The 27,103-nt window shown below is 32.2% G+C and overlaps 5 protein-coding genes across 9 annotated transcripts; 3 read left to right on the top strand and 2 right to left on the bottom strand.

Moving 5' to 3' along the window:
- The first annotated feature begins 177 nt into the window (after positions 1–177).
- LOC107628927 (S-adenosyl-L-methionine-dependent methyltransferases superfamily protein) lies at positions 178–2,154 on the top strand. Its single transcript, XM_088508211.1, has 7 exons — positions 178–396; positions 532–628; positions 861–999; positions 1,125–1,207; positions 1,316–1,450; positions 1,528–1,632; positions 1,849–2,154. The coding sequence occupies exons 1-7, from the start codon at positions 299–301 to the stop codon at positions 1,975–1,977; spliced, it is 786 nt and encodes a 261-aa protein (XP_088364337.1). The 5' UTR covers positions 178–298; the 3' UTR covers positions 1,978–2,154.
- A 2,957-nt stretch (positions 2,155–5,111) lies between these two features.
- Positions 5,112–9,092, top strand: ARI2 (RING/U-box superfamily protein). Of its 3 annotated transcripts, XM_016331568.3 has the most exons (8): positions 5,128–5,526; positions 6,086–6,118; positions 6,223–6,502; positions 6,652–7,132; positions 7,220–7,765; positions 7,840–7,973; positions 8,172–8,209; positions 8,461–9,092. In XM_016331568.3, exons 1-7 carry the CDS (start codon positions 5,401–5,403, stop codon positions 8,180–8,182), a joined length of 1,611 nt encoding a protein of 536 aa, XP_016187054.1. In that variant the 5' UTR covers positions 5,128–5,400; the 3' UTR covers positions 8,183–8,209; positions 8,461–9,092. The 3 variants fall into 3 exon arrangements, with proteins under 3 accessions (XP_016187052.1, XP_016187055.1, XP_016187054.1); XM_016331566.3 differs by lacking the exon at positions 8,172–8,209 and having other exon boundaries at positions 5,112–5,526; positions 8,534–9,092; XM_016331569.3 differs by lacking the exon at positions 8,172–8,209 and having other exon boundaries at positions 5,116–5,526.
- Positions 9,093–18,838: 9,746 nt separating this feature from the next.
- LOC107628929 (ternary complex factor MIP1 leucine-zipper protein) lies at positions 18,839–24,219 on the top strand. 3 transcript variants are annotated; one of them, XM_016331570.3, is made up of 11 exons: positions 18,839–19,388; positions 20,979–21,054; positions 21,148–21,231; positions 21,321–21,434; positions 21,524–21,946; positions 22,035–22,441; positions 22,589–22,688; positions 22,781–22,840; positions 22,919–23,005; positions 23,145–23,273; positions 23,484–24,219. In XM_016331570.3, the coding sequence occupies exons 1-11, from the start codon at positions 19,255–19,257 to the stop codon at positions 23,781–23,783; spliced, it is 1,914 nt and encodes a 637-aa protein (XP_016187056.1). In that variant the 5' UTR covers positions 18,839–19,254; the 3' UTR covers positions 23,784–24,219. The 3 variants fall into 3 exon arrangements, with proteins under 3 accessions (XP_016187056.1, XP_088366160.1, XP_020973606.1); XM_088510034.1 differs by having other exon boundaries at positions 19,139–19,388; positions 23,435–23,662; XM_021117947.2 differs by lacking the exon at positions 18,839–19,388 and adding an exon at positions 20,323–20,457.
- On the bottom strand, positions 19,747–20,349 carry LOC107628930 (uncharacterized). Its single transcript, XM_016331571.3, has one exon. The coding sequence runs from the start codon at positions 20,347–20,349 to the stop codon at positions 19,864–19,866; it is 486 nt and encodes a 161-aa protein (XP_016187057.3). The 3' UTR covers positions 19,747–19,863.
- Positions 24,220–24,620: 401 nt separating the features above from the next.
- LOC107634085 (LOW protein: PPR containing-like protein) lies at positions 24,621–26,973 on the bottom strand. Its single transcript, XM_016337665.3, has one exon. The coding sequence runs from the start codon at positions 26,822–26,824 to the stop codon at positions 24,830–24,832; it is 1,995 nt and encodes a 664-aa protein (XP_016193151.1). The 5' UTR covers positions 26,825–26,973; the 3' UTR covers positions 24,621–24,829.
- Positions 26,974–27,103: the final 130 nt, after the last annotated feature.

The following is a 27,103-nucleotide window of genomic DNA, read 5'->3' as shown; positions in this document are numbered from 1 at the left end:
CCAAAAACAAATTTTATGAGAATTTAATGTAGTTAGTATGTTATGTTAATGGAGATTACAATAGAAAAAAAATTATTGATTAATTTAAATTTTGTAATATTAAATTAATTCGATGGAATTTTCACTTTAAAATGGGGATTTTTTTTTGAAATAGTAATAATAATAATAAATATTAAATAATAAACCAATGGGATTTTGTTGCGCTGAGCTGTGCGTTGCTGCTAGGTGGAATTAGGGTTTGGAATTGGGGTAAGAACGTTGAATCCTAATCAGAAAAGCTGCGATTTTTCAGGGAATCATGGGCAGTTCAAATCAAAGCGCCAACCTTGATGACGATGATAACGCCATAACCACAATACCTTCGACTGTAAACGCGTACCTTAGTCCTTCTTACTGGTACTTACTTCACCAATCAAAGCTCCCGTTTTTCTCAAATTCCATTTCTTTTTTTCATTTTTGATTAACTTAATCTTATCTCCTCCAATGTTTCGTATGCTCTGTTGTTAAATTTTGTTGTGATTGTGGGTTTAGGGATGAAAGGTTCACTAAGGAAGAGCAATATGAATGGTTCAAGGATTATTCCCATTTTCGCCACCTCATTCAACCCCATCTCACACCTCATTCCTCTGTAACATTCTAAATTTCTCTCCTTTTTTGTATGTATATATGCTTTTATAGGCTTGCTTCATTGTTCTTGCATTACGATTGGCATTGCTGTTCCCATGTTTGGATTTGATTCTTTTTGGAGGGAAAAAAAGTTGAGTTTTTTACTTGGCCCAAATGATTATTATAAGCTGTTTTGATGCAAAATAACTGAATATGTTGTCTTTTTTTATGAGATGTTGTGGTTGATATTGTAGGTATTAGAGCTTGGATGTGGAAACTCTCAAATGTGTGAAGAACTGCATAGGGATGGGGCAATCAATATAACATGCATTGATTTGTCAACAGTTGCTGTCGAGAGGATGCAAAAGCGGTTGCTTTCGCAGGGATTAAAAGGTTAGCTTGCTGATCAAGATAGGTTGCTACTTGTGTATAAATTCGATTTTGTGACTGTCAAGGTTTTCATTTTGATCTCTTATTTTGTAACATGATTTTTTGTATATTTTCATTTCTGTGAATAGACATCAAAGTGCTGCAAGCTGATATGATAGAGCTACCTTTCGAAGATGAATGTTTTGATTTGGTTATTGAGAAGGGAACTATGGTAAATATCATGTAATTTTGGCTTGATATTCTGAATTTAGAATAACTACATTATCAAGCTTTTGACTAGTAAGAAATAAATGTGAACATGGTATCTTTGGTTTTGAAGGATGTATTGTTTGTGGACAGTGGCGACCCATGGAATCCGAGGCCTGAAACTATGTCCAAGGTTATGGCAACATTGAAAGGAGTTCACAGGGTTTTGAAAGCAGATGGCACATTTATCTCAATAACTTTTGGCCAGGTTTCAAAAATGAAATGCTTTGTTTACCTTTCTTTAACCGGGGATTGTTGTGACTCTAATCTTAAAATTCATGGCAGCCGCATTTCCGACGCCCTATATTTAATGCGCCGGAGTTCAGCTGGTCTGTTGAGTATGCTACTTTTGGTGAAACCTTCCACTATTTTGTCTATGTTCTGAAGAAGGTTAGTTTATATGAATCCTACTTTTATTTTCTAATGATGATAAGAAAATTTCTTGTTTTCATATGAAGTTAGTGCCACCAAGACTTTATTTAGGACCATTGATTACCTAAGTGTTGTTTATTGAGAATGCATGCTGATAAGGATCCTAATTCATCATCTACTTGTGGTTTTAATTTTCTGCATGTTTTGACTACAAAGATACATGAACGTTTTCAGGGAAAGAGGCTATCATATGATGATGTACCTGTTAAGAGGTTTGAAGCAGCGCCAATTAATCTATTTCATGAAGAGTTAGAAAGTGAAGATTTTGCTTTTAGAATCAATGTTGATGAATTGAACGGTTAAAAGTGTATTATTGGAAGTTTTGTTTAACAATTTTGACTCACTTGCTTTGAAGGATGGAATTAAGTTACCCATCACATTTAGACATATTGATGTTGTACTAATGTAGTAAATTCTATCGAAAACTAAAAATTAGATCAGTTATTATATATATATATATATATATAGTTATACATGTTAATTCACATGTTTTTTCAATTAAATAATTAGTCGTCATAAGAATAATCAAACTTGTCAAAATAGGCAAGTAAATCTGCAATGAATGAATAATCAAACTTTTTTTTTTTTTTTTTTTACCAAAGATATGAGACTCGAACCCGCAACCTCTTAATTGAGTATGGGGAGACTATGCCATTTGAGCTATTACTCATTGACTATTTGGAAAGATAGGAGACTCAAACCCGCAACATCTTAATTGAGTATGGAGAGTCTATGCCATTTGAGCTATTACTCATTGGCAATAATCAAACTTGTTTACAAGAGTATAATAAAATAAATTAATGAGATGCTAAATATATAGAGAAACTTTTGGGTTCCACTAATGAATTCGCAACCTCTTAGATGAGTATAGAAAAACTATATCATTTGAGTTATAACTTATTGGTGACTATTATTTGATTAGTGTAAATATTAAATTATTTTTAACAAATATATTTTACTAATTTATGTGTATAAATTCTAAAAAACATATGTGCAAATTTTGATCAACATAAATATAAATTATATATTTTTTGTGTACAAATTTTTGTAAATATAGATATAAATTATTACTGATTAAATACTAATCTAAAATAATAATATTTGTTGAATATGTAATATTACTCAAATATATATTTCTATATGTGGTTATTGGTTAGGGATAATTTTAAACGAACCCATAACATAATTAAAATTCTGTTCCGTGGAATGTGAATGAAGCCATCTTAAGTTGAAATATTAAACTTTTTAATTTTAAATAGATATAAAAATAGTGTGTGAGAAATTATTAGGATCACTAACGGTTTGGTAATTACTCTTCTCTAGTAGTTAAGTATGTAAGACTTAAATGTATGCTGAAAATTTAAAAGATAAAAAAGGTTTCTTTTTTTTTTTTTTTCTTTTGTATTTAGAATTTGAAAGATAATTGAAAAAATGAGTTAGGATTTTTAATTATTTTTTATCTTATATTATACTCAATACTCTACTTTTGATTATATTTAAAGTTGAATTATGCTAAAGCTAAATATTTCATATTTATGGTTGTAATCAATTAAGATTATGTTACTATTTATTACTTGGGACACAAGGATAAACATAGTTTATATAAGGATTAAAGAAATAATGATATAGTGTAAGTAGCAGCGTAAAGGGCCAAACTATAGTTCTTTTTTTAAACATAAATAAAATATAATTATACAATTTTTCAAGGCAATTTTGGTTACATGTGTTTGTGCTTTTTTTTTTTTTATATGTAAATTGTGTAATTAGATTTTTTTTTATTTTATTCAAGTAAAAATTCCTAAATTATCATTGGATCTATTCAAGACTAAATTAATCGAATTTTTTTCAATAAATAAAATAAATATTTTATTTATTAAAATAAATAATTTATAACATTTTTACAAAAATTTATCACATTTTTTATGTTGTTTCAATGAAATAATAATACACGTATTTCGTTTACAGTAAATAAGTGACGTGTATATTTCATTTACACGGTAAACGAAATAAATGTATTATTATAAAAAAAAATTATGATTAAAATAATATCAAATTTATTTTTATTTTTAAATTAATCTAATTTTTAAAAAATATATCTTACCCTACGTATTTAAAATTAGTGATTTGAAATTGTTCAATACATTATTTTCTTAGAAATCAATCCATTATTTTCTTAAAAATCAACCCATTTGAGTACTAATTCAAATATGTTGGGTTTTAAAAAAACAATGTACTGATTTCAAATGGACAATTTAAAATCATTAATTTTAAATACGTAAAGTAGAATTTTAAGATATAATTTTTAAAAATTGAATTAATTTAAAAATTAAAATTAAATTAATATTGTTTTAATCGTAATATTTTTTATAATAATACACCTATTTCATTTACACTGTAAATTGAAACGAAATAAGTATATGGGATAGATTTTCATAAAAATGCTAAAAATTATTTATTTTAGTAAATAAAATATTTATATTTATTTTATTTATTTAAAAAAATTCAAATTGATCTAAATATGCTTAATTGCTTAGGTAGCGTCTGTTTTGAAGTACTGAGACTGAGACAGAGACTGAGACACAGTATCATGTTTGTTGGTTCAGAGACTGATACTAAAATTTCTGTCTCTGTCCATAAAATTTCAGTATTTCAGTACCTCCAAAAAGTAGGGACATAGGGAACTGAAATTTTTAGAGACGGAAACTGAAATTTTAATAACATTTTATACCTAAAATACCCTCATTTCAATTAATTAATTCCAATTTTATCTTTTGTGCAAATTAAATTAGAATTTTATTCTTGTTTCAATTTCTGTCTCTCACTTTACGTCAAACAAAATACTAAAATTTATTTCGATCTCTGTCTCTTAGCCTCTGTCTCTCAGTCTCAGTCTTTCAATCTCTCTCTCTCTACCAAACGCTGCCTTATAGTTTCAGACCCTGTTACAAAACTTGTTTGTTGTGTACAAAAAGACTCAAAGAGATAGTCAAGGTATCTCTCCTAAGGATTACTCATTACTGTAACTGAACGCACAAAATCCTAACTAATCTCCAATTAGTGTGTAAACGGAACTAACTATATCAAAAAAACTGAAATAAAAATATATTTTTTTTCAGAAAAAAAAAATATTTCATTCAAATATACAAAGATCAAGAAAACAATTGAATGATAAATGACACATATCTACTAAATATTATAAAAATTGAATCTTTTATTATTTCCAACTCTTTATTTGACTGTAATTATTATTAAAAATCAATGAATTACATTTATTAAATTATTTAGAGGTGATTTTAGGTAGTATTGGCAACAAAAAATCCCACAAACTAAAATACTTTATTTATTTATTTATTATTATTATAAGCTGTGGACTGAATGTATTAGTATTACTATAATTGCTAGTATTATTAAAGAATTAAATTCAAATTCTATTATTTAATTATGATAATATTAGAGTGAGAAAAATTGAAGGTAGGGGAAAAGGAAAGGTTGTGTGTTGTGTGTGGTGTTTTGTGACTCTCTTTGGTGAGAGACTGTGTTTCTCTTCTCTTTTCTCTGCTGCCACCTCCTCTCTCTTTCGCCGGCGTTCACGTCGGAGATTCTATTCCGTCTTTTTTTCTCTTTCCGATCGCCCAATTCCATCCATATCCCTAACCCTTCTCAACCAACTCACAATTTCGGCGTTTTCTTTCGTTGGGGTTTCTGCTTCGTTTGTGCGATCAATCAATGGAAGATTACGCTGCCAGCAGCGATGACGAATACCGTTACTCCGATCCGGAGGACTCCGTCGACGCCTTCGATAACGATGATAACGATTATCAATTAGTCTCTTCTAAGGGTCCCTCTACTCAGGTGAACTTTATTCCTTATTATTCCCAATCACCCCCTTTTCATTATTTCTCCAATTTTCAATCGATAGGGATTAGGGTCTCGTTTCTGAATCCCAATTTCATGTCAAAGGAGCCGTCTTTTCTTTTTCCATGTCGGTGGTTTTCTGTTTCTTTTTTGCGATGATTTACGTCTTTGGGGTTTTGAATTTCTACTTATATGCATTATCTATGATCTTATACGAAAATATTTTTGTTGAAGGTAGGAGCTTTAGAATCGTTTTTTTTTTTCGAGAGGGGGGGGGGGGGGGGTTCTTTTTTTGGGGGTGGACATGTTGCGGAACTAGGAATGTGTTTGTTTGGCACAATGGACATTTCACTGGTTGAATTTTTTGCTGCTTTGTTTTCAAATGATCGGTGCTTTGTTGATTTTGTATAGTGGTGATGATTGTATGTTTATTTGAAATCCAACTGTTAACTTGGTTGTGATTCTTTTGCTGTGATATGTGACTGTTACATGCAGCTGAGTTATTTTCCTTTCCTTGCGCTTACCTTGTTCCGCTGAATTGCTTTGCCACTTGCAGGTGATTACGAAGGAGTCATTGCTAGCTGCACAGGTAATGCGAGAAATTAAATTATGAAGATGAATTCATTCACTGTGATCCATTATTCTATATTGTGTTTATTGGTTTTATTAACATTCATACTAACATTCATGCAGAAGGAGGATTTGCGCAGGGTGATGGACATGCTATCGGTGAGGGAGCAACATGCACGTACCCTGCTTATTTTTCATCGTTGGGATGTGGAGAAGTTGTTTGCCGTGTATGTAGATAGGGGAAAACATTTTCTGTTTTCTGAAGCTGGTGTTACAGTGGATGAACATCGCGACTCTAATTCGTCAGCTGCTCCTTCGACAATAATGTGCGAAATTTGCATAGAAGATGTTCCTAGTGATGAAACAACAAAAATGGACTGCGGTCACTGTTTTTGCAACGGCTGTGAGTGTTGTTTGGTTTTGTTACTATGACTCGTGTGTTTTGTTTCTCCCAGACTTTGTAAAATATGAAAAATATGTAGCTTCTAACAAGATTATGAGGTGGATGGCATGGCTTAATAGTTTGATGGCTGCTTGTGTCTATTTTTACAGGTTGGACAGAGCATTTTATTGTCAAGATAAATGAGGGTCAAAGTAAGCGAATCAGATGCATGGCACACAAATGTTATTCCATTTGTGATGAAGCTGTTGTCAGAACTCTTCTCAGCAAAAAGCACCCTGATATGGCAGAGAAATATGAACGCTTTCTTCTTGAATCCTATATTGAAGACAACAAGAGAGTTAAATGGTGTCCTAGTACGCCTCATTGTGGGAATGCAATACGTGTTGAGGACGATGAATTGTGTGAGGTAGAATGTTCATGTGGTTTACAGTTTTGCTTTAGTTGCTTGTCAGAAGCACATTCCCCATGCTCATGTTTGATGTGGGAGCTTTGGGCCAAAAAGTGTCGAGATGAATCAGAAACTGTTAATTGGATAACAGTTCATACCAAGCCTTGTCCAAAGTGCCACAAACCGGTCGAGAAAAATGGTGGTTGTAACTTGGTTAGCTGTATCTGTGGTCAAGCTTTTTGGTCAGTATTCCTCTCTACAGGATATTTTGTTTTTTAACTTTGTTTGTTGATAATGTTTTCAATACAATCATTTCCTTTTTGGTGCAGTTGGTTGTGTGGTGGAGCTACTGGTCGAGAGCATACCTGGTCAAGCATTGCTGGTCATAGCTGTGGTCGCTATAAAGAGCAAGAAAAAACAGCTGAACGGGCAAAGAGGGATCTGTATCGTTATATGCATTATCATAATCGTTACAAAGCTCACACAGATTCCTTTAAGCTTGAGAGTAAACTGAAGGAGACTATACAAGAGAAGATTGCTGTCTCAGAAGAAAAAGATTCTACGCTAAGGGATTATAGTTGGGTAAATAATGGGCTCTCTAGACTTTTCAGATCTAGGCGTGTCCTATCATATTCATATGCATTTGCGTTTTACATGTTTGGTGACGAGCTATTTAAGGAAGAAATGACAGAAGCTCAAAGGGAAATAAAACAGAACTTGTTTGAGGATCAGCAGCAGCAGCTTGAGGCAAACGTTGAAAAGCTCTCCAAAATTTTAGAGGAGCCTTTTGAAACTTTTGAAGATGATAAAGTCATGGAGATAAGGATGCAGATAATCAATCTGACCACTATCATTGACAAACTCTGTCAAAAAATGTGAGCGCTGTTTTAAATAATGTACTTCATTATTACTTGACATTGATGATTCTGAAATCTGATATTTTATGTAGGTATGAGTGTATTGAGAATGATTTACTGGGTTCTCTCCATATTGGTGTTCACAACATTGCTCCATACAAGTCAAAGGGGATTGAGAAGGCATCAGAACTTTCAGTTTGTTGGACAAATGAGGCCAATAATACCGGTAAGTTTCTATTGCAGTTTCTTGAATAGTAGTATACAAATCAGACTCTTAGCATTAGCCACATGTGAAGCTTCATCTCATTCCACCAATAAAAATACTTCAAACTGTGCATATGAGTAGTTTGAGTTAACCATTGATTATTCTAACTTGTTATAAGCTACTAGTTTTTGATGGTTTAATGGTTTTGGTTTGTTGCAGCCATTTTTTAATACCTAAAGTTGCATGAAAAAATAGAGGTATCTACTATATTACCTCAGTAGTCATGGTTATGCATCAACACTTGTTTACATAAAAATTTCGTTTCCAGCAAATTGAGGAGTGTGATGTGCATAACGTTTGCAGATGATTGAATACATTTCTTTCAGTCTACTATGGAAGAAAATGTTATAGCATGCAAAATGTTGTGCCAACCTGACTAGCTATTTAATGTTTTGAACTTCATTGTGTTATATAGTGTTATGAATATTCTTATATATCTTTTCTTCAGTTTGACTTTGTGGATGCTCATCAGAAATGTTACTTAGTGAAAAAGGATTATTGTATATATGCTGCAAGCGTAGGTGTAACAGCAGAACTCGATAGGCCTTCCGGATCAGGGAGCTCAGACGATAGTGGATGCTCTTCTCGCAAGCGCGCTAGGAAAGAGGGCCTTGGAGGCGCGTTTTTTGATCTAAACTTACCAGCAGAGTTTGTAGACAGAAATTGACTTTGGAAGGAAGACACCTTATAAATGACCACCATCACCATACAGAGATGCACAGGCCTAACATGAAATGCATTACTTTGCTGCTTTGATGGAGTTAATCACTTTGGAAAATTACCCGTTTTTTATTATTTTGCTTCATAACTTTATTTTGGGCATGTCTCTGCAGAGATATGATTCCATCTTTATTTCCTACTTAAGCCATCTTCTACCTTTTTTTTTTATATGTTTGGAATTCTAGCATTGTATATAGCTAGCCTTGGGGGGCATTTATTTACTAATAGTTTTTTTTTTCTCTTTTATGTAAATGTCTACTTGGGTTTCTAGCACCCTTGAGGACAACTTCTAGGATGCTTTATTCAGTAACTTATTATGATGGGAGTTACAAGTGAAGGTAACTTCACTTATTTTTCTTATGCGTTTCTAAGTAACTTAGATGTTAAGATAAAGCTACTTTTTTTCAAAATTCTAGCAATTACAACTGGTTTCCAGTTCATGGATCATCATCTGATTCTCAAAAGTTTTCTTGCAAACCGTGCTTTCTCTCGCTTTCTATTTCATCCTAAAAAAAAGAACAGTTTTTGTTATGTTTAAATACAATGAATTCAACCCAAAATGGAAAACACAAAGCAGAACACCTAAAGAGGCCTTAAGAAAACCAACTTGGGTTGGTCGAGTGGTCAGCTCACTCGTCCGCTTAAGCAAGTGTCGGGGGTTTGAATCCCGTCTTGTGCATGCAGCAACCTATTGGCCAGCGGCAGACCCTTAAATGGAGTTTAGATCCGCGACGAATTAGTCCTTGACCTGTCGAATTTGGAAATACCGTGGGCAACCAAAAAAGAGGCCTTAAGAAAGAGAACTATTTGGTTTCTAGATTGATATACATTTATTAATCACTTCAACCAACCATATAAGGAGGGCTAAAGTTAGATATATGTTAAGTTAAATTTGGTGCACAACATACTAAAGAAATTTAATATGTTTTAGTCATATACTAAGAACTTTGAATCATTAGATTGTTTTCTGTGCATGATGCTGTAAGTTTTGGTTAGTATATTATAGTATTGTCCATATTAATTAGTAATAAATTAAGTTAATTTCTTTGGTGAGTTGGTCCCTTTATTTAAGGCTTTTAGCCCAAGCAATAGGAAAGAGGCTAGGTTTTGGTTGCAACTGCTTTAAGAATAAGTCAACAACTTATAGCGAGATTATATCTTCATAGAACAATTCTTCATGTTTTGTTTAGATCTGAAACAAAGATATTTTACTTGTGATTAGGAAGGTAGTTAGGGTAAAATTACTAAAGAAAAGTTCAAAGTACAAAATACTCTAACTGAAAAGTAACTTAATCGCTAAAAAAAAGGAGTTATGATAATAATGGTATAGAAATAATGTAAATAAATAACTATAATTAGTTATGAAAAAATAATTAGAACTTCTAACACATTCTCTTAATTATCTTCTTAATTTTTAAATTTTTTAATATTTTATCTTTTTGATGTTTTTAAAAGATAACACATATATTTGAATCAACTATATTAGGTAAATACTAAAAATTAGTTATTAAATTAATTTTTTTTATAAAATATATATTAAATATAAAATATACATTAAAAGTGTATAAAATGTATATATTTATATCTAAATATATAATAATTGATTTGATAATTGATTATTAGTGTTTATATAATATTTTTGTATTTAAATTTTTATTCATTTAAATATTAAAAAATAATTAAAAAGATAATTAAGAAGATATATTGTCATATATCATCGGCTATTATATTTTGCAAAAGATGTTAATCGGTAATGCTTAGCTCTAACAAACAATGAAACAATACAATTAAATAATTCGGTAGCTTATCTAAATTTTAAAATAGGTTCTTATAACTTCGCAAATATCGGTATCACCGATTATGTATGAGTAGTGATTTATGTTTTTTCGAAAAACAAAGAGTTTAAACTTTCAAGGATTAATTATGAATTCTTAAACTATGGAGAAGTAGAAGTCTTTGGACTTTTATGCCTGTTGCTTATTAAAAAGAAAAATTCATTTTAACTTGTTTTCATATAGAAAAATCTTAATTTGATAATAAATACTATAATATATTATAGAATTTAGCTAAAACATAATTTTAGGGAACTTAACGGAGATAATAATAATTTCTTTTTTATTTTTTTATATATTTAATGTATTAAACTTATAAAAAATTTATTTTTTCAATAATTTTTTGCGCTTTACGGTGTTATTAAACAAAACCCTACATTATATATTATGTTATTTTCAAAGATAAAAAAATAGAAAATGTAAACATAATTAGTTTGATCCTTAAATTTTAAACATATTCGATTTTAATCTTTTAATTTTTTATAATATATTATCAATTTAATTATCAAAATACTTGATAGCTAACTATGAATAACTAAAAATTAAAATAATTATTAAATTAAAATTCAGTAACTAAATTGAGTTTTATATTATGCATTAATTTTAAAAAGATAAAAAATAGTTAAAATTTATCTTATTTAATATTTATTAATTTTAATAATAATTAATAAATATTAAATGTCAATGAATTATAGTTCAAAATTTTAAATGACATAATTTTTTCATACTTATCTAAAAGTCGCGAGTTCGAATCTCACTCCTAATTTAAAAAAAATTAATTATTTTTAATTAAAATTTTTTTATTATCAAATATTTCGTATCTTGTATATGCAAAGATTTTGAGTTTGTATGGTTTATTGGTTTTATGTCTCACACAAACACAGCCTTATTAGTGGCATCAATCTCAACACAAAGATTCTGTTTTGTTGAAAGAAACTTCGCTCCCCTTCTGACATGCATGGTTATGGTTATATAGTAAAATGTTACAAACCCCAACATGCATTGATTCTAATACTATGAATTATGAAAGGTGCAGTTACTCAAACTCATTAATGAAATGACACTCTTTACATATTAATGACTAATGTAATAAATTATCATATTGATGTTTGTGCCTCTATAACTAACAAACTCCAAAATCCAATACTCTAAACCCTGCCCTCTATCTTGTGCCTCAATTTTTGTTCCTATTTTGTAAGTTCTAATTGACCTTCCAATTTTTTATACTGGTACCTATTATTATGTTTTAAGATATATGTTAAAAGAATTTTGTTAAGGAATCAATTAGGGTCCAGCCAATTTCTGCCAACTCTTTAATAAATTGGATCTTGAAACTCGTCTTAATAAAAGTAAATTGATATATATAGATGTTTCTTTTGCTAAGCATTATGATATTTCTTTTTTATATTAAATAGATGTTTTTTAATGTATTTTTCAAATTTTTTGTATTAGAGATGTAGAAAGAGAAGGTTTTTATAGTTTTTAATTAGGTTTACTTAATCAGTTTTTAATTATTTAAATTTTGAATTTAAAAATTTAAAATTAATTATTAATAATTATAATTAATTGAGTTGTTTAATTCTTGGCTGATTACACACTTGGTTACCTATACTTTTCCTAGGTAAAATTATTTTATTATAGCCGAGCCTCATAGTAATATCTTAGTTAGGGTTATGTTGCACTGTTTCTAAGGTTTTGAAATTAGTAGAATATTTGTTTGTTTTGGATTGTTAAATAGAAGTAAACCTCTGCCCTGCTGGTTTGTGTGATTAAAATCACAAGTATGTCTGTCAGTTTCCTCTTTTAATTAAAAATCAATTTGCATGCTCCATAATTGAGGTAGTTCATGTGTTAACTATTGACTCACACCATTTTTTTTATGGCACCATCCCAACATGAGGAAATACTAATGGAAATGCAAGATTATCATCAATAAATTAAAGTCTAAATTAAAAAAATAGTGCAATAATTAATGAATATTAAATAAGACAAGTTATGGGTATTTTTGGCTGATTTTCTTTAGTTACTAAATATTTTTATATATATAAATAGAAAATATTTAATAACAAATAAAATTAGTCAAAATCAACCATAATTTATTTTATTTAGTATTCACTAATTATAATAATAATTAATGAATATTAAATAAGACAAATTATGACTATTTTTTTTGTCTATCATTATCGTATGTATATAGATAGAGTTAATGTTGATGTCCTGGTAGTATAAAAGTGTAAAGCTTTTTACATAATCTATCAATTACCGTTTTTTGAATGATCATTCATACGATTAATATAAAAAATAGTTATTTTTACTAAAATAATATTATGTAATTAAATATACGTATAAAACTATTTTATACTCACAGTGTATCAAAATTAAATTCATACATATATATTGTGCGTGCATGACTATATTGTTAATTTCTTTTGTCATTCACTTCATTTATACATGGAGAGTGAATAGTGAATGAATAACATTTTGAAGCAAAGTATTAAAATGATGGTTATGCATGTGTGTTGAACAAGCATTTCTTTTGCCTAATGTAATTATGTCTATATGCACATAACCAGATTATTAATAAAATAAATATCAATTATGCTACCCATGTCTGTATTTACTATTTACAGTACACATAAACAGTAGACACATTATTTTATGTGTTACTTTAATTTATATCCCTACATGTATGGCACCCTCTCCAATATTAATGACACAAAAGGCAATAAACTTTTTTTCTTTTTTTCTCCCACCAAACCAAAGGCATTGACAATGCATGGAAGAATTAGTTGTATCCAAATATCTTTGCTATCTATCTCCCACCAAAACCAGTCATTTCATAACAATCTAATAAGTAATAACACTGCTTCTTAACTTTGACAAATAAACCTTTCAGCCCTTTTGAGGATATATGCTTTTCTTTTTCCTTTTAAGTGCGTCTCCCTTTTCATAACTTGTCACCAGTCTTAATATATTTTCTTCTTCAATTCTCCCCCATCTTCATATGGTGGAGGGGTCAAGCCTTTAGGCTAACACTATAATTCTATATATAGGAAGAGTTTTAAGTGTACCGAAAACACCGGTGTTTCAGTTATTTTAACTGTTGATCTGAATTATAAAAAATATATATAATATATATTAATTAAAATCAACAGTTAAAACAACTAGAACACTAATGTTCTCGATACACTTAAAATTTTTTCCTATATATAATATATGGTGCAAACATGACCATATTTTATCTTATATTATGATAAATTTTCTTTGTATTTAAAATCATTATGTGTTGTTAGGTAATTATTTTATAATTAAAATAAATATGAAAATATTGAAAAAAATCTGTTTAAAAAGAAAAGAAAGAATATTTCTATTTGAAAATAAAACTGACTTAAATTTTTTTTTTTCCCTGTGCCAATATTAGTCTCTTATAAAAAAAAAGATGGTACCATAACAAATTCTTTTTATTTATCTTGAGATATTTGTAAAATAAACCATAAATTTTTATAATTATGAACATCCTTTTTATTTTTGTTTAGAGTAAACTATTAAATATATGTATCTGAATTATAAAATTGATAACAATATCTTTTAAATTTGTTAACACGATAAAAATACATTTGAAATCTTTTAAAGTGCAATAAAAATTATTAAAAGTACTTTTTTATAAATAGAGATTATTTTTGTATTTGACAAACCGTTTGAACATTCAATTTAAAATTTTGTGATATTTAAATAACTATTTAAAATGTGCATGTAAAAAATTGGACAAAAGTTCGATCTCTAAATTTTTTTCATTTTTTAAATATGTTTTGTCATTAACAAAAAGTTAAAAAACGTAAAAAAAAAAAAAACTGAATTTTAAGAATACAAATATTTTTTTTATGGTATTTTTTAATTCAGCCCGTCAAGAATTAATTCGTTATAAATTTGAGCTCTATTTAATGTTTGTCTCGGATCAATGAGTTGCTGCATACACATTACACAAAACAAGATTTGAACCTGCGATACTTGATTTAAGAATACAAATATTAAGACCTTTTAGTCATGCTTGTAAAATATTGAGAGTATTTTTGTTGTTAACGAATTTGAAGAACACTTTATGCGCAATTTAATAATTTGAGAACATTACTCTTTCGTTTATAGAAAGGTATAGGATGACAATGAGAATAGTGAACAATAAATTTAAGGATTAATCTCTACATACAAGTGTTTTGCGCTTACAAGTTTTTAAGTTTGAAGAGAATAAAACTCACTAAACCCGCTGCTTTACGTGCCTCTTTAATAGACTTTTAAATCAATTCAAATCAATTAACGCACAAATATATAACTTCCATTTTTCAAAAGATTTCGTTTCTTTTTTCGAATTTCTTGCCAAATTTGTTGGATCTCCTTCTTGCTTCGTGTTTTTTTCGATTTTCATGGTTTCTGAAATCAAGCTTTGAAATTGTTTTGAAGATAATGGAACTTCAGAAATACACCCAAACGGTTACAGAAATACACCCAAAGGATTATAGAAATACACCCAAAGAATTTAAGAAATACACCCAACACCCAAAATATGGGGGAGATAGCTTTTAATGTTTTGCTGGTTAAGGATGAGGCACATGGCAAAGACAATCTAGAAAAAAAACCTAGAATAGCAGTAAAACAGTACCTTGAATAATGTTTCTTCGTTTTTTCTGGTGATTTTTTATGGAGATTTGTATCTTTTCTTCTTGATTTCTTCTACTCTTTGTGACGAGTTAGAACGTTTCTGCAGAATCGTAGTTTGTTTCGATATCTTGACGGTTTGCGTTTTGATTGAGGAAGAAGAGGAAGAGTGCGACATAACGAACGTGTTGTGGAAGAGTGATTAAGGAACGCGTTGGACGCTCGATTTTGAAGGAGTGGTGCGCGTGTTTTTTCTTGGACTTGGACCAACTTGTATAGCTTGTAAGCCAAAAAGGCTTGTATGTGTAGCAGGAATTAAAAATCAGAATCTTAATTAATTATTTAATTTTAGAATTCAAATTTTGAAAAATTAAGATTAGCAATTAAGCACATTCAAACTATTGACAGTTACTTCCAATTTCACCGTAATCTCTTATTGTCGACCCCTCCCCCAAAACTTGCCGTCGTTGAATTCCGGTGCACGCCCAATACTCGTCATCGATGCCGAAGGCACATCTCCGACGGAACACAACGACGTTGTTTTCCTGTAACGCCGTTCAGACACGATCCCAACACTGTTGCCTGTGCACGACGCTGTAGACTCACCCTGTTCCGCAGCCCCTCCTCCTCCGCAACCCGTGCCGACGCCACCGCACTCACACGCCCAGATTGGCGCAACCTTACCCGCACTGTTGTCCATCCGCAGTCGCTTCAGACATAGCCACGAATAGCAACGCGTGCCTTCCCCTCTCGTAATTGTTGATGGAATCCGCTATTAGTGATGGAGTTTCTAATCCCCATCCTTATTAAGGAGTGGCAATTCCTCCTTTTTAGGTGGCAACTTTATCAATTTATGCATTGTGGATGGTCAACAATCCAACAAGATAAGTGGTGGAAGTTCTATTTTTAGATGTAGATGGTTAGTTTCATATTATGGTTATATTGTCATTTTAGTAGGTATGCGGATGGTTATTTTAATTCTTATATGGATGGTTATTTGATTGGAATGGGTTTAGTTAAACACAATTAAAATATGTTAAATGTTCAATTCACTAAGTATGCAGATGATTATTTTTATCTTTAAGTGGATGGTTATCCTTAAGTGTCGATGAGGGTCCTTGTTGACGAACCAGCAACGGTGAGAAAGATCTCGACGGTGACAATGGGCTGGTTGGCGACCAAGCGACGACGAAGACGGTAGAGGATTTGGGAGAAAAATTGGTGCTTTGATAAATTAGAATATAATGGATGGTTACATTTTTTGAATTACTAAATAGAATTTTTTTAATTGGGTAATTTGAGTAGAATATTTTATTTATTTTTTAAATTTTATTGGACCGACACATTATTCAAATTTTTTATTGTCTACCTAGAGGAGCAGTTTGTTTATTTATCATTTTAAGTCTTTAGCCAAAATTAGTAACTAATAATAATTATTGCTGCCTTACCTTACTGGCCTGAGTAGTGAGCTTTCCATGCGAACCGGTTAAGAGTAGGTGGTAAAGTTATTAAGCCAACGGTTTCATCTCCCATTGTAGTAGGAGGATAAAGGTTCTAGTAGTCTAATTAGTAGGTAAACTTTGTTTTTATATAAATAATTAACAATCAAGAGTCTTATTATACTTTAATATAAAGTCAAATTAAAACTTGCCAAGTTCTAACTATTATTATTAAGTTTCTTATTATACTTTAGTGTTCATCAATACATAAGATTTTATTAGATTTTTTAATAGTTAAGTATGATTTTGGTTCCTAACGTAGAGTCCAAAATTTTATTTTGTTTCCGACATTTTTTTGCTACAAAATGGTCCCAAAAGTTTAACTTAGTTTTAAAATTGACCAAAATGCCCTTTCTCCTTTTTCTCCAAAATCAAGCACAAACAGAAACAGAAGCACAAGCACAAACACAAGCAGAAGCAGAAACAGAACTAGAAACAACAACAACAATGAATCAACAATGTAATTAAGTAGAAACAGGAGCAGGACAACAACAACAACAACAATGAATCAACAATAAAATCAAGCAGAAGCAGGAGCAAGAACAGAAACAAAAGCAGGAGCAGAACAACAACAATAATAATGAAACAATATAATCAATCAGAAGCAGAAGCAACAATAATAAAAAATCAACAACATAATAGAAGCAAAAGTAGAATGAAACAGAAGCAGAAGAAGAATGGAAGCAGAAGCAGAAGCCGACGAGCCACCCGAAACCGCCATCACAGCCATCACAGTGCCGATCCGCCATCACAGCGCCACAACCCTTTTCTTCTTCTCTCTTCGCGCTACCCTAGTGCCACCATCACAGCGCGACCTCTTCTCCTCCCTCGACTCACCACCAGAGCCTTCCCCTGTTCTTGTCTCGAACCAGAATTCACCGCCATCAAGCACCTCCGCCGAGCCCAGAGGAGCAGCGACGAGATCCAGCCACCAAATGACGATGAGCAGCAGTGGCAAATTGGAGCAACGGCCTTCCCCCTTCCCCCCTCTTCTTCCCTGAACCAACTCCCCACCCCCACCCCCACCCCCCGTCCCCCGCGCGAATCCCTTCCCCCTTCCCCGTTTCCCCCTTATTCAACGTTTTTTTTGTAGTTAGGGATATTTTTGGAATAAAAATTAAAAATTTGATAAAAAGAACGATTTTAAAACAAATTGAAACTTTCAGGACCATTTTATAGCAAAAAAAGGTCGACGACGAAATAAATTTTCGACCTATACGTTAGAGACCAAAATCGTACTTAACCCATTTTTTAACTTTAAAAGACAAATTAAGTTTGAAAAATATCTTCATAAATGTTTTTAAAAAAAAAGTAAAAAACACTTCTAATTTGTCAAAGCTAAAAAATACAAATACAAAATAAAATATTTATACTTTTAAAAATTTAAATAAAAACTTTACTAAATCGATCCTCTACCATAATTAAGCATAATCTAAGGGATGGAGCAAATGATGAGTTGTGAAGTGGCATTACATGGGAGTTTGATCCTTGAATGGCAATAAAAAGAGAAGAAACCAAGTTGCACGAGTGGGATTCCATGATTATGTAATTGCATTCTCCAACAAGAAACTATCATATTAGTCACCACACTCTTTTTTGTCGCTTTCTACTAATCAAATGGTCAATGCTCTCTCTTCTTTCAAAAACATTGTAACAAAAGATAAAAAGAAATCCAAAAACTACTGATTTGCTTCTTTTAATAAAAAAGCTAGTAACCAGCATAAAAGCTTCAAATAAAGTAGGTATATCCCTTTTAAAACATGCATGTGATATATTTCCATGATTGTTGTTGATAGCACAATCTAATCTAAGCCATGAATGTATCTCAATCTCAGTTTATTAGCCTTCTTGTTTCTTGTCATTTCTTTCTTTTGTAATCCCAATGTTTTCTTTTAATTGGAATGAAAAAGGCATAACTTTGACAAAAAAAAAAGTCTTCAAAAGGGGTGGGTTAGCATTATGTCACTAGTCAAAATACCAAAGAAAATAATAATAATACTATATGTTATTTATATACTAGTAACTATTCATGTAAAGTTATCTTGTATATTATATATCTTTACAAGATAACAGTTTTAGTCAAATATGTTGAATCATTTAACGATTTTCACGTAAAATTGTCTTCATGTGAGTGGTGGCCTTATATATTATGAACTTCATATATATATTCATAGATTGATAAAGCAGACATCACAAATATACCCCTGTAATGTCTTCCTCTAAGAATTATGGTTGAAGACACCATTTGCTTATTAAGGGACAAGTGAATTTCTGTGTTTGACATATAAATAATTAAGATCCCATATGGTATTTTATAAGCACCAAAGTTGGTTTCAGCTTTTCAAGAAGTAGTCTTGTGAGAAGTCTCATTCCATGACTCTGCTGGTTGTAAGCAAAAGCTATGCTTTGAATTAATGTTGTTTGGAGGTATCTTCCATTTTGACAATGTTACATTGTCACTGTTATGATACTTTGTCAATATCTGGTCCCTTGTATCTGCAGCATTTAATGTTGTTTTGGTGCATTCATTGATTGGTTTTTATGCCAAATTCTGACACCAAAAACATGCATCACAACATAAAGTGGCACCATTCTGGTTTCAAGCAATTCAGCTTCATGAACACCACAACAACAACAACAACCGTTTCAGTTTCCACTCACAAGCGCTCCATCAGGTTATTATTTTTCATTTTTAACTGTTTTTTTTTTTAAATAGAAAATTAACATTGAAGATTTTCCTGTTCTTTCTTTTTTCAGTAAGTTGTATCCTTTACTCTAATGACACATATTTTCTGTCTTCCAGCACATTAATTTCTGAAACAAACAATGTCTCATTGGTACTGTTCTAGTCCTTAAAATTGTGTGTTGAAAATCAAAATCGTCCTTAGCATTACAACAAATTTTAACATGATCGTTTCGTTAAAAAAGGTCAATTATTGGAGGAATTTACCAAACAAAAATAATAATTACAGAATTAAAAGACAAAAATTTCACCTTACTCTACCCTACCTAGTAAAATATCAATGGTAGAAATGATCAATTAATCTACTCTTCATTAACAACAAGATCAATATTAACTATACACAATTAATTAATTCTCTGTAGCATATGAACATGATAGGATCAAAGAACAAATTAAAGCAGGTAAATTTAGAGAAGAGTGATGAGAATGAAGAGAAGAAGAGCAGCAATGAAAGAGTACTTGATTGCAGCGACAAGAATGGCGAAGGAGATGAACAACAGTTGCCAGAGAACTTGAACACTCGCCCATGTCAGAATCCCGGTCAACCCAAGCGCAAGCACGTTGTCTGGGTCAGGGTCAAAAAGGGAATTCCAACTCAAACTGAAAATTGTTCTTCTTTCTTTGCTGAAATTCTTCTTATCATCTTCTTCTTCTCCATTGGAACCACTGGGTTTCTGTTCTTCTTTGTCTTCCACTTCCCTCACGGCTTCGTTATTCTCCTCTTCCTTCTTCTCGTTGTTCGCTGCAAATACCAGGAGTCGTTGTGGTTTCGGAGAGTGAAGAAATTGAGGTTTGACAGACAAAAATTGCTTGCGGCGACGAAAGAGAGGGCCTGCTACTGGGATTGGGATTGTGATTGAGGGTCTCCATGAGAAGGATGTGAACCTTGCCATGGAAATTGGGATTGTTAGGGTTTCTTTCACGAAATTGAGAAAGAGGGATTTGCAAAACGGAAAGATGAGTTAGGGTTTAGAGGTTCAGTGAAGGTGCCAAATCCAACGGTGCATTTCATTTTCTCTTTTTATTTAATTTAAATTCGTCCAAAAATTAGGGATATTTTGGAAATAAAAAAAAGTTAAGGGGCTAAAATGATATTTTATCTTTTATATCTTCTTAAGTTATAACTTAAAAGCTGGTTGGATTTCAATTGTCTGTATAAATAAATGACTAATAATAAATTATCTGGAATAAATTAGTCTTCAGTCAGTCGAGAAATAATGTAAAAAACCAAAATGATATCAATTAAATTATAGAATCTTTTTGTTTCTTAGGAACATGATGCTAAATTAATCTGACAGTATATAGTTTCTTATATTGGATGTCATGTGGCTTAGGACATATATATAATATAATCAGCAGTTAGTTTTAGAAATGAAGGTTCTATTATTGTTTTTATCTGCATGCCAAACCTGGCCCAATGAACAACTTGTTTGAACTTCTGCAGAGATTTCAGCAGTGTTAATTTTAATAATGTTTCTTTGTCTAAACTTGCTCTTGTTGACTTTTTGATACCATGTGGCAGTGAGCCAATGAAAATTAGAGCCATGGAAGAAGAACAAGTAGAGAACATCATTCAACCTTCTTATCACCCTAAAATGGTATCTCTCTTTTTGTCTCTTCAAATCTTTATGAGCATCTTAGAATAATGACTTTCAGTTATGGAAGTTTTCTTTCTTTTTTATCATGAAAAGGAACTGGGAGAACTCAAGCAAAGCATTGAATCCAAGAAGAGGCAATACCATAATATGGATCTTCAAAGTTCTTTGACTCAAGAGGTAAAAATATTATTGACTTAGATTTGAGTCAAAGAATGATGTGTCTTTCTTTATGTATATATTCATTAGCTTTTTGTGTATTTCTGAAGATTCTGCAGCTTCAAAAACGATTACAGCAACAATTTGTGATAAGGCGTGCATTAGAGAAAGCATGTTACCTACCTTATTCACAGGATGCTACATTAGAAAATTCAATACCTAAGGTAGATTTCTTTTTCTTTTTTTTTTAACTCTAAATGTATTGAAATTTGTTTGGTCTTGTTTCTGACTATGAATTGTATTTATCTTATAGGCTGCCAAAGAACTGATTAAGGAGATTGGAATATTGGAATTAGAAGTTGTGTATTTGGAACAACACTTGCTATCTTTGTATAGGAGAAGATTTGATCAACAAATTACAACTCTATCAACCAAGGAAAGAAGATTGGAAACAGCTTCTGACATTGAAAGAGGAACTGTTGAAGGTGCTACCTTAGAAAAGGAAACTACAGTTATGCAATATAGTAACATTTCACCCAGTAATAATAATTCAACTAACTGTGAGGTCAAGGAATATTACAACCAGCTGGTACCTGATACCGTTTTAGGCTCTAGCGTTCATCGATGTCACTCAGAACTATCTCAGCGATCAGTATGCTTAGTTGAAGCTTCTCCTGAGCACATTAAGAGCAAAACTCTAGACAACTACCATTCTCTGCCATTATCCATGCTAGAAGTAAGTTTGATAAATAAAAGTATAGTAGTAGTTGTATTTTCATATGCAACTGTTTATAATATGTGCCTTCAACATTTTGTTTCGACAGCAAGCTCAGTGTGCTAAATCCAGTTCAACCAGCCTGGGAGAGCATCTTGGGAATTTCTATGTTGATAATGTTCCAGAGACGCCGAATTGGCTTTCTGAAGAGATGATTAAGTGCATATCCGCCATATATTGTGAACTTTCAGAGCCACCTTCTCTTGGTCTTAAAAATGTTTCATCCTCCATTTCATTCTCATCATCTGGTTATGAACTTTCTTCAGAGAGCCAGAGTAGTAAGTTGGGATCGCAGTGGAAGAAGCGTTCATCCTTCAATTTGAACTCCACTAACCCTTTCCATGTCAAAGGATCAAAAGAATTTAGTGAACCTTACTGCTCAATGGTAAGGATTCAGCAACTATGTACAGATGATCAGAAACTAAAAGAGATTGAATACATGCTACGGAGATTCAGGTGAGCCCTCTTATAGTGCTTATCCTTTAATTCAAATTCATGTTTTCACCCAGAAACAATGCATTAAAACTTAAAAGCTTCACCATGAAAGCTGAAGAAGCAAAACTAGTATAAACGTAAAAAACCTGACATTATAATCTCTTGCAGGTCACTTGTTTCTCGATTGGACGAAGTTAATCCTAGAAACATGAGGCATGAAGAGAAGCTAGCCTTTTGGATTAATGTGCACAATGCATTAGCAATGCATGTAAAATTTCTACATATGTAATCTGCTTTAATTAGTGCATGGTATTGAGCCCTTAAACCAAATCTTACCCTATGTTTCATTGTTCTCCACAGGCCTTATTAGTATATGGAGTTTCAGCCAATAATGTTAAAAGAATGTCTACAGTACTTAAGGTATGATGTTCACTCATAACACTGCAAGGATTTGACTCAGTTTTCATGCTCACTAACATAAGCTAGTGAATATTTCAGGCTGCATATAACATTGGGGGTTATACTATAAGCTTAGACCAGATACAAGACTTCATTTTAGGGTGCAGATTGCCTCGTCCAGGACAAGTAAATCTAAAATTCTGGAAACTTGTACTTAGAATGTGTATTCTTATTTCATGTAGCAAGAAAACTAGTTTTTGTAGAGAGTAGAGACCTGTTCTTGTTACCTTATCACAGAAATTAACTTTATTTTTTCTTTAAACAGTGGCTGCGGCTGTGGTTTCCATCAAAGACAAAATCCAAGGTTAGAGATGCAAGAAAAGGATACGCCATACGTCGTCCAGAACCTTTGTTAATATTTGCGCTTTGCTCGGGAAGCCATTCTGATCCTGCGGTATACCTCTGATCTTTCTGTATTAGTTGCAGTTGTTTAACTAGTATAAACATAAACCTTGATGTTTGGTCTTATTTCCCACTTCACATGATAACTCAAGAAAACATAATTAGTACCATTGTCATGGGTATATTTTAAAACATATTCTTGCATTTATGTAGCTACAAGACATCTTAGAATCTCATCTGGGCTTGGCTGTTATTTTCGCAGCTACATGTGTACACACCAAAGAGAGTCCTTGAGGAGCTAGAATCTGCAAAAGAAGAATACATTCTGTCCACTACTAGCATAACCAAGGAACAGAAAATAGTAGTCCCGAAAATAGTCGAGTCTTTTGCAAAGAGTTCAGGTCTGGGAGCATTTGATTTGATGGAGATGGTTAAGCCTTATTTACCTGATTCTCAGAGGAAATGCATTAGGGAGTTTCAGTCTAAAACAAGCTGGAAAGGCATTGAATTAGCCCCTCATAACTTCACTTTCCATTATCTATTGTCAAAGGAACTAGGTTAGTAATCTCACAGGTGCAATGTGCAAGAAGAAAATGTGTCTGCCTCTCTGCATAATTGGTGAATAATAATTTGCCTTTGTGTCTATGAGGATATTGAGTTAAATGGCAACACTTCAAGGGAAGGGATTGTAGCAGAGAATGATCTTACATTGGATAGCAAGCTACAATCTGAAAACTATGGAAGCCTGGACTACTATACTGTTGAAGAATATCTCTATTGTTGAATTGACCCTTTTTTTTCTCCAAATCTATGGATGTATATTCTTTGCCTCAACATCTGCTATGGCTGCAGGATCAATCGCAAATTCAGTTTTTTTTTTTTTGTTTTTTTGAATGTCTACTCAGTAGAAATCTGTATTGCCATCCAGAAATACTAATGCAATTTTTTGTAGCTTTTGGGTCAAGTAGCATAAGAAGGTATGGAGAATTGTTGAAAAATAATTTCATTTACTCCTAAAATTTCTATGATCTTACTATGATACAAATAACAAAATCACAAAATTTCATAAGCACTAAGCATTAATCCATCTTCATGATCCTTAAGTAATCAAACATGAGCTGTTGGTCACCACCTTTTTGTCATGAATAATTGCCTTGACAAAAGCTAAGTGTACAAAAGCTCCAATCCAAAAGTAATAAACTCTGACATATCTGTCTCCATAAAAGTTTGCATGCTCCTTTGACGGTCAAACTTTAAATCATTTTGCTAACATATGATTCTATGTTGCTGTTTACATAGTTGCAAAGATTTCCTGTGACAGAATAAAATGATTTTTCTTAAAATACCTTGGACAATATGCAGTAAAGATGATATTGGCAATGAATTGAGATGCATATACGTGTAAAGACTATATAATAAATTCATTTATGCAATGGTTTCTCCAACCATGCCGCATTGAAATGTGATCATATGATCACAAAATGGAAAATTATATCCTCTACAATATCACCGAGTTTGACAAATCTTCTGTTGGAAAATAGACTTCCAAAATAATATTTTAGCTACTAGTTCTGTGAATGGCAAATACAAATTTACATTCAAGCACAATCAAGTTGCATATGTTGCATCTCCTTTTGTATGAGATGCATCACCAGAAGTGAATACATGAATACCATCTGCCACATATATCCAACTGCAACCAGCAACCTTCTTAGCCTCTTTTTCTCTCATTTTCTCTCTTATTCTTCCCTTCTCATCCCATTTCCCTTTGGCAGCATAAAGATTGGCCAATTGCACATACCGAGACCCATTATCGACATCAATCTTTAACAGTTTCTCTTCTGCCTGTTTGACAAGGTCTGTATTGTTGCTGATTTGACAAACATTAAGAAATGCACCCCAGATTGTAGCATCTATCGGTATAGGGATCTTCCTGATAAATTCGACTGCCTTTTCTAGTTGATTAGCCCTTCCATACATATCAACAATACATGCATAGTGGTAATTATCAGGCACTACATTGTACTCTTCTTCCATGGAAATGAAAATCTTTTCTCCTAGTTCTACTAATCCACGATGCCGACAAGCCGAAAGGAGTGCAACAAAAGTAATTGCATCAGGCTTGACACTTTTCTTCGACATCTCCTCAAAAAGCTGAATAGCTTCATTTTCAAGCCCATGGTGAGCATAACCAGCTATCATAATATTATACAAGATTGCATCTCTGTTGCTATTGTTAACTAGTCTAAAGATTTTCTCAGCATGCATAATATTCCCACATTTTGAGTACATATCAACCAAAGCACCCAGCAATTTCTCATCCATAAGGAATCTCATTCTCAAGATGTAAGCATGAATCTGCCTTCCCAAACTAAGGGCTGCTTGCATTGTACATGCGCCAAGCACACGAATAATGATCATCGCTTGAGGAACTAGAGCTTTTGTAGATATATACTCTCTGAAGAGTTTGAAGACTGCCTCACATTGTTGTGATTTGACATAACCTGAAAATAAAGCTGTCCAGGCAACATAATTTCTTTCTGTAAGTGAATTGAAGAGCCTTTGAGCTTCTATCATGTTACCTTGAGATGAGTAGCATGTAATCAATGAAGCAACTGCAAATGGATTCTCAATCCCGATTCCTGCATAGACTAACTCCGCATATCTAATATTCCCACACCTACAGTAGAGATCAACAATGCCACTGCTAATAAATTGATTTGAAATGCAACCATTTCTCAACACCCAAGCATGAACACACTTGCCTAATTTCAAGCACTTTAAACCAGAGCAGGTACTCAAAACACTAGCCAAAGTGTGTTCATCGCAGCCGATACCATTTTCAATCATCTCGGCAAACAAGGCAAGTGCCTTCTCCATATAGCCATTCTGGGCATGTCCTACAAGCAATGTATTCCAGGATACAATGTTATTTAATTCATGATTTTTCCAAAACAGATTCAAAGCCATGTCCATCTCTCGTTCCCTACAACAAGCTGCAATCATTGCATTCTTTGAAACCAAATCCACCATCCCATCACAACCAGTAAACACGTTGCATGCTTCGTGAAAAGAACCACATTTAGAGTACATGTCAATAAGAGAGCTTGTTGCAAACTTGCTTGAATCATTTGCAGTTTTCACCATGTATGAATGTATTTGCTTCCCATGGTACGCCATGCCTAGCTTGGCAGTCAAGTTAAGCATGGTTGTCAAAGTGATCTCATCAATCCCAACCGTGACGCGCGCAGATTGCATTGCAGCAAAGAAATCAAGTGCCTCGGTTTCATAACCATCAGCGCCGACATAAGCCGACAACATGGAATTGTAAGCAACCAAGTCCTTGTGGGAGGCAGAGTCGAAAAGTGATCGTGCTCGAGTCAAATTGTGTGCTTTTATGTAGGCCATAATAATGGCATTCCAAGAGAATTCATTTCGTTGATGCATTCCATCGAACACTTTGTGTGCCTCTTGAACAAAGCCATGGTTCGAGTAGCTGTGAATGAGTTGATTACAAGTAAAAATGCTTGAGTCCAGACCAGATTTTATAGCAAGGACATGATCATGGTACACCAGAGCATCTCTCACTCTCAAATGCCTCATTGCCCAACAATCTGCATTGGAATTTCACACCTTTGGTTTTTGCTTATGACTAACTTTTCCTTAATAAAATTTCACCATAAGCTTTACACATCCTTCTAACCTTCATATATCATCATTTAATGCACTATTCCTTGTATTAATAATTATTATTGTTGTTATTTATTAATGGAAATACTTAAATTTTACCATGAATCTTTCCAATGCCTACAAATATTATTTACTGTAAAGCTAATTTTTTGGGGCAAAAATTCAACAATTACTTTCATAAATATTACTTCT

This window comes from Arachis ipaensis, chromosome B3, assembly GCF_059453495.1.
Source record: "Arachis ipaensis isolate K30076 ecotype BB chromosome B3, ASM5945349v1, whole genome shotgun sequence".
NCBI classification, from domain to species: Eukaryota; Viridiplantae; Streptophyta; class Magnoliopsida; order Fabales; family Fabaceae; genus Arachis; species Arachis ipaensis.
Note: the sequence above shows the minus strand (reverse complement) of the source record. Positions and strands in the feature narration are given on the sequence as shown.

Coding starts and splice junctions, on each gene's coding strand:
- LOC107628927 (XM_088508211.1), top strand. CDS start 299: ATGGGCAGTTCAAATCAAAGCGCCAACCTTGATGACGATGATAACGCC. Junction 397..531: donor TACCTTAGTCCTTCTTACTG/GTACTTACTTCA, acceptor TTGTGGGTTTAG/GGATGAAAGGTTCACTAAGG. Junction 1,451..1,527: donor TCTCAATAACTTTTGGCCAG/GTTTCAAAAATG, acceptor AATTCATGGCAG/CCGCATTTCCGACGCCCTAT.
- LOC107628930 (XM_016331571.3), bottom strand. CDS start 20,349: ATGGCAAGGTTCACATCCTTCTCATGGAGACCCTCAATCACAATCCCA.
- LOC107628929 (XM_016331570.3), top strand. CDS start 19,255: ATGCCAAATTCTGACACCAAAAACATGCATCACAACATAAAGTGGCAC. Junction 21,947..22,034: donor TGCCATTATCCATGCTAGAA/GTAAGTTTGATA, acceptor TTGTTTCGACAG/CAAGCTCAGTGTGCTAAATC. Junction 23,274..23,483: donor GAAGCCATTCTGATCCTGCG/GTATACCTCTGA, acceptor TTATTTTCGCAG/CTACATGTGTACACACCAAA.
- ARI2 (XM_016331566.3), top strand. CDS start 5,401: ATGGAAGATTACGCTGCCAGCAGCGATGACGAATACCGTTACTCCGAT. Junction 6,119..6,222: donor AGTCATTGCTAGCTGCACAG/GTAATGCGAGAA, acceptor ACATTCATGCAG/AAGGAGGATTTGCGCAGGGT. Junction 7,766..7,839: donor GACAAACTCTGTCAAAAAAT/GTGAGCGCTGTT, acceptor TATTTTATGTAG/GTATGAGTGTATTGAGAATG.
- LOC107634085 (XM_016337665.3), bottom strand. CDS start 26,824: ATGAGGCATTTGAGAGTGAGAGATGCTCTGGTGTACCATGATCATGTC.